This window comes from Nothobranchius furzeri, chromosome 17, assembly GCF_043380555.1.
Source record: "Nothobranchius furzeri strain GRZ-AD chromosome 17, NfurGRZ-RIMD1, whole genome shotgun sequence".
NCBI classification, from domain to species: Eukaryota; Metazoa; Chordata; class Actinopteri; order Cyprinodontiformes; family Nothobranchiidae; genus Nothobranchius; species Nothobranchius furzeri.
In genome coordinates, this window is record NC_091757.1 from 41,569,002 (window position 1) to 41,575,124 (window position 6,123).

Here is a 6,123-nt window from a genome sequence, read left to right on the forward strand (position 1 = left end):
GTCTGTTCTCTCATTTTGGTAGTAAAAAAAAAAGAAAAAAAAAAAGAAAAAATTTGCAGTAACAGTGCAATTTAAAAAATAAAATCCACTTTTTCAACCACTTGGCAAGTGAGAAAACCACCTGAGACAGTGCTTTTTGGGCAGTAATGCAAGCCTGGCTTGGCCCAATGTGAGGATTAGAAGGGCCGCAGGCAATTAAGAGCGAGACCATATTTGTGTCCTCTTCTGTCATTTAGGTTTCTAGTGGCAAAAGCATGACTGCAACCCTCCTCTTCCACACCCGGGACAAGCTCAAAAACAAAAACGGATCACAGGAGCTAAACGGAGTAGGTGAACTAAACAGGAGGATCCTAGCGCAGAAAGCAACACCTGGAGGTGGTAAAACTCCGGGTCAGGTATTAGAAACTGTACTAAAAAGAAAAACAACTGGAACAGCTTCAGCAGATTCAGTGCATTTCTCACTTGTTTTTTTTTTCCTTCAGTCTTTTGTTTCTCAAAAGTCAAATCCCGGTCTCTGCAGATGATCGTCTCAAAGGTTAAGCTTGCAGTCTAGCGATCTCGGTCTGGTGCTTTGCTAAGCCAAAACCAAACAATTAGTGATTTAAAAAATTAAAACAGAGCCACACAACTCAAGTAAAAACAATAAAATGTGCAAAACAAAATCCCACGAGACAGGACCTAGCCTTAGCTCTGTTCACTGCAGCTGAACGCCTTCATTCACACGGACTACGGCGGTTAGAACTTTTTCTCCACCCCATTTTTTTCTTTTGAAGGTGAATCTACTGATGCCAGGAACCGAGTAATCTGGCCTTCTTTTTCTTGTTAGGAGTCATGTCCTTAATGTGCCACAAGAACAGAAGAATCAAGGCTGAAGAGGAGCTTGGCAGGTCGAGCCTTGGTCCAACAGGTGTGTGTGTGTGTTGTGTGGGGTCCTTACAGACTGAAAGCTCCTCAGAAGGCTGACACAGGAAGGTAGTTATACCCCAAACTAGAGACTTCTGTTTCTCTTACTGATGGGGGGGCAGAACGCATTTGGCCAACTACAGGCTAGTTCTTGAGTTGGAAGTGATGCCTTTTTCCTCAAGATGTCAACAGCACTATGAAAGCACCGTTATCTGAGAAAATGTTCAAAGCTCAGTCTTGCAAGCGGGTTCCTTGAAGTGCCCCAAGTCAGAAAGGGCAATTTTAGGAATACGTTCAGCGCGAAGGACATGCATCGAGCCTGTGCTCCTCGGTACGGCGAGCATGATCCGGGTTTGGGTCAATCTACGGAGGAAAACCACAAAAATATGGTTATTTAGTGAAAGAGGTGATTTTTTATTGAAGAAAGGCTAATTATATGTTTTAACTATTTGGATGCTGACCTCAGAGTACAGAGGAGGAGGTTGGAAACGAAACTCATGAATGTAGGCACATAGCGGACCCTCCAGCTCCTCTCGGACTGCAGGACCATCCAGCCTGCACTGCCTCTGCTCTTCTGTCACTATCTCCGCGTAGCTCGGAGGAGCTGCAGGAGAAGAAATCACATTTTAGCATTTCTTGAAAATTACGATCAAATTTGTGTAAATTGGGGAAAAAAAACATTTGCTTTAACTACCTTCAGGTCTCTCTGGCAGACCCATGCCCAGCCAGCTCACGCTGCACTGGCTGCTGACGCTTGATGTGCGGGAGCCAAATGGGTGAAGAGGGATGGTTCCGATAACCAGGGGCAGGTTCAGGGACAAGTTTATTGCCCCTGGTATGTCGACATATACCTGAGCACAAACACGAGGACATGACAGCAATTTAGATCTTGAAAATGGGAGTTTACAGAGCTGTGCATTCCAATCTGCAAACCAATATTTAGGTAAACTGGTCATGTGGGTCAGTGTGTTCAAATCAGTTATCTGTCTATGTGAAGGGTAAAGAGGTTATTAGTACCCTCAGGGCAGGTGTTGCCTCCATTATTCTGGGCTAATGCGCTTAGCAGCATGCGGACATAACACCTGGTACAATCCCAGGTCCAGATTTGGTTATGCAAGCCGAGTCAGCCAGGCACCTTTACCGGGATATTGGCTTACAAGGAAATATTGATTCTGATGAAAGCAGAAACCCTTGTATGCCCGTCGTCTCAAAACAAATACAAACAACAAAAACGGGCACCTGACCTAAATGTTCATCGAGTGTGTGAGAGAAAGACCAAACTCACCATGAGGGAGTACTCCACTCTGATGATGCTGCAGTCCAGGATTGAGGGGGACACAGGTGGGATCTTCAGCATTTTGCCATTCCAGGTCTCCGTTTTGCCAGAGGACAAGGACTCCCCCCGCAGGTTGGCCACCAGTTGCTTGACCTCCTTCACCTTTCCTTTGGCATAGAAGGTCTGTGTCTGGTAGATGGCCGCCTTTGGCACCACCACGCGGGACGAGCAGTTCTCGATCTCGGCAAATATCTGGATAGACTCGCCTACACAAATATAAGACATAATGGAAGTTAATATTTTTCTCTAGTGATAGGAACCCTAATTATGAGTAATCAGTAACAAGTAGAGAATCCTGCAGAATGTGATCATCCCATTGGCTCATCTGGTAAACAGATGAGTAACAACCTTATCGTTTATTCACTTATCCTCACCTGGGGTGTATCCCTTCCTTTCAATTTTGGCACTTAGGGAAATTGGACCTGAGGTGCAGAACCAACAGCAAAGCGTCTTGTCTGCTGTGCCGGCCTGAGGCGACTGAAAAAGTAGAGAAAAAACATCTTATAAACATTTTTTCTTAGTTTACAAACATAAAAGCTATGCATTTCATCATTCCTATGACTTCTTACCAGCAATAACGGAGTGTTGATGTCAATGTGCTCAAAGACTGTAAATTCCTTCTTAGTCTTCATGGGCAGGAGCCATGGCCTGTGGAGCTCTGCCTTCACCCAGTAGCGCACACTGCCATGTTTTCCTTCAAAAGAGGTAGCCAGAGGTCTGCAGGTGACGGTAAAAGAAGGGCAGAAAGGAGAAAAACGGTCAAGTTCTCAAATCTAAATAACTTTTTCTCTGATTCTAGTTTCGTATTGGGACACCTACGTCTGTGGAAGCTCGAGGCTGAATGCATACTCATGCCTTCCTGCATGGATTGTAGTGAGTCCTTCCTCCGAGTTGTCATCGTCTGAAAAACAAGGAGGACAATATTCCAAACACATGTATACCATACCTGGACAAAATGCTCTACGAAGGCATCTGTAAGTCATATCAAAGAACACAGGGTGGGGGAGACAAAAAGAGAATAAACGGGTTTTACAATTGATCTTGTCTGTTAGAAATTAAGTGTATTGAGATTTTAAAAAACAGCAGAGTAAAATTTGGAGAAATCAGAAACTGAACGTGAGTGATGCTAATGCACAAGTAATTTTATGGGGCAAAGCGAAGCGATGCCTTCTCACTTATTTTGGGGGGGGAATTATGAATTTTTTATTTAATATTGCTCATTTTACATGAAAAGGTAAATATGTGGCGGATAAGGACGTGTGCGCAGCCCTTGCCAGCTCAGCACACCCTCCCCCTAGCAGAAGCCGTGTGGTAAACAAGTGCGGAGCTGTCAGTCAAGAGACAGACTCCAGCAGGAGAAGACCGGACTAAACCGGTGTGAGCAGCTTCCCTCGGCATTACGTATTCACTCCGCGACGCCGCAGTCACAACAACCACATACATAAATGCGTCTGACAAGCTCTGTGGTCCCGTAAGACTAAAGGAGCTGCTACCCACTTATTTAAACACGTGTTCCCAACGCTAATAAATATTAAATCGTTCAGCGACAATATCACCACGTCTCGGACATGTTAGCTTAACATAATCCATGCTAACAGACCTAACCGAATACATGCAAATAAAAGCTTTACTGCATTCACTGGTATAAGAAAAAAAAAACTCTTGATTTTAATTAAAAATTAAGAGCAAAGAAATCTCAAATGTCCAGCACATCCTGGTTGCAACTCACAATTCCTTAAAATTTACAGTAAAACCACCAATTTTCGTGTCCTGCAGGTGTTTTACATTGATTAAAAAGTTGCAGTTTTTTCTGCCACTCTGCAGGGGAATGATGTCATTGGCCACACACTAGCATCTTAACCAATCACACACGAGCCAGGGTGCGCTCTGGCTTTCCCCCCGCCCCCTCGCAAACCAGTTTTCGGAACAGGATTGAACCGCTTTGAACAATAGGTGGAAACTTCATCGTTGTTTAGCGATGAAATTTCTAAACAAAGCTTCATAGCTATAAAATACAGAATCAACTCAATTCCAATATGTATTTAAATGAGATAAATCCTCCCTATGCGCCTCAAATGCCATGAAAAACACAAGATACGTGAGCAGCTGTCATTCATTCTGACCACAAAAACAAGCAACGATGGAGATTTTAAAAGACAACTAAATACCCACCGAACATCTCGTCTGAAATAAGGCAATAAAGTGACAGGTCTTTATTTAGTCTTTAATCGAACCAATTATCCTGTTATTGAGCCCTGCAACTCTATATCTTTCAGCGAACCTGATCCCCAACCAGGGGAGCATCACAATTTCTACAAAACTTCTTACCTCTTTCATGTCCAATTAAAATATCTTTGTAGTTCAGGTATTCCACTTCTTCTGTGTAGTTCTGGGTGTAGGCAGTGTTGGATCCAGCGTTTCTTGACTCAGTCCAACGAACTTTTGCTATTCCTTTTGCGTGGATTTTGAGAGATTTCACCCGGATTTCTCCGGTGACTTCGACGATCACCCTCCCTGAGACGGAGTCCCCGCTGGAGAAGACGGGGACGTTGCTGTCATTAAAACAGTCGTAGCTCACTATGAAGCTCTTTACCTTTCCTAGCACCATGGCGGAAAGAGATCTTCTCGAGCTCTAAAAAAAGGAGTTAATGAAAAAATAATCTCATAAGAAAAACGGGGTTGGAGACACTGATCAGTATCTCTGCCCTGCAAGAAGCAGCGGGCACGATCAGTGGCTTCTTTGTGAGCAGTTCATTGAGCTTTGTGAAGGCTGATAACCAGCAATGGATGCTGTTATCATCTGCCTGTCTCCTTGATGGTCTCAGTCACAGACAAGGAAACCCCCGGAGCTCAGCTCACTTTAAACCAGAAGCTGTGTGAAAAACAACCTTCTGCGCCTGCGCGTGGCTGCACAGCCCCCACCTTCTCGCCTTCTGGAACAAGGCAGGCAGAGCAGTGTGAGGCAAAGCTCACATTCATCCAGCCGCCCTGCAAGTATGGTAAAAGCACCTGAAACACCGCATAAAGAAATATTTGCAATAGTCCTGGGTGAGGCTTTTGGGGCGAATTGTAACATTAAAAATATCAATTATCAATATAATAATAAGATTTAGTCCAGTCTGTACATAGTCCACCTCAATATTTGAGTAAGTATTTTTTAAAATCACACAAAACGTGTGAATTTTGTTTTTATTTTGGAGCCACAGCCTGCAGGCTTATTGTGAACACTTTACACAACGCTTTTACATAATCAGAGCAATGTCATTGTAAAATCCAAAGAGCTGCATTTTGCATGATGCACACGGCATAGGGCTGTTCAGAGTAGATGTATAGAACATGCATATTAATTATAAAACTAAAAACAGATCATCTGTGGTTGTAACTCATATACCTGACCCATTTTGATTGTTATTTAACTGATTCTGATCCGTGTATGTTGAGAAGACTCTTTCTCATTGTGTTGAGCTCCCAGTTTTCAGAAAAACAACTCGTGACTCAAAACGCCACCTAGTGGCAACCAATGTTCCCACTATGGGCTGCAGCAGAATCACCTGTTGATCTGCAACAATACCAATGTTCTTTACTTTTAATCAGCCAGTATGGGGATGCTGCCCGAAAGGTAATCAGGCATTATTGTCCTGACGGGGATTTTTTATTTTATAATTTAGTATTAACAAATGCCATTTACCTCCAATTAAATCCAATAAACTTCATAGATTCCCTGACACACCATATGTAATGCCATTTAGTGCATTCATTAATGTTTTTTTCCCATATTACATAAAACACATCTGGAAAGCTGTTTACTTTATCTATACAAAGGACACATTGACATGCACCTTAAACGTTAGGATGTCAATAGATACAGGTGGGATGACTGCAGT

The 6,123-nt window shown here is 43.1% G+C and overlaps 1 protein-coding gene across 2 annotated transcripts; it reads right to left on the minus strand.

Moving 5' to 3' along the window:
• Window positions 1-396: 396 nt before the first annotated feature.
• arrdc3a (arrestin domain containing 3a) lies at window positions 397-5,058 on the minus strand. Of its 2 annotated transcripts, none has more exons than XM_015972411.3 (8): window positions 4,568-5,058; window positions 3,059-3,140; window positions 2,809-2,956; window positions 2,614-2,716; window positions 2,189-2,445; window positions 1,598-1,754; window positions 1,365-1,507; window positions 397-1,266 (listed from the first exon to the last, which is right to left on the minus strand). In XM_015972411.3, the coding sequence occupies exons 1-8, from the start codon at window positions 4,845-4,847 to the stop codon at window positions 1,198-1,200; spliced, it is 1,239 nt and encodes a 412-aa protein (XP_015827897.1). In that variant the 5' UTR covers window positions 4,848-5,058; the 3' UTR covers window positions 397-1,197. The 2 variants fall into 2 exon arrangements, with proteins under 2 accessions (XP_015827897.1, XP_054587411.1); XM_054731436.2 differs by having other exon boundaries at window positions 3,059-3,211; window positions 4,568-4,777.
• Window positions 5,059-6,123: the final 1,065 nt, after the last annotated feature.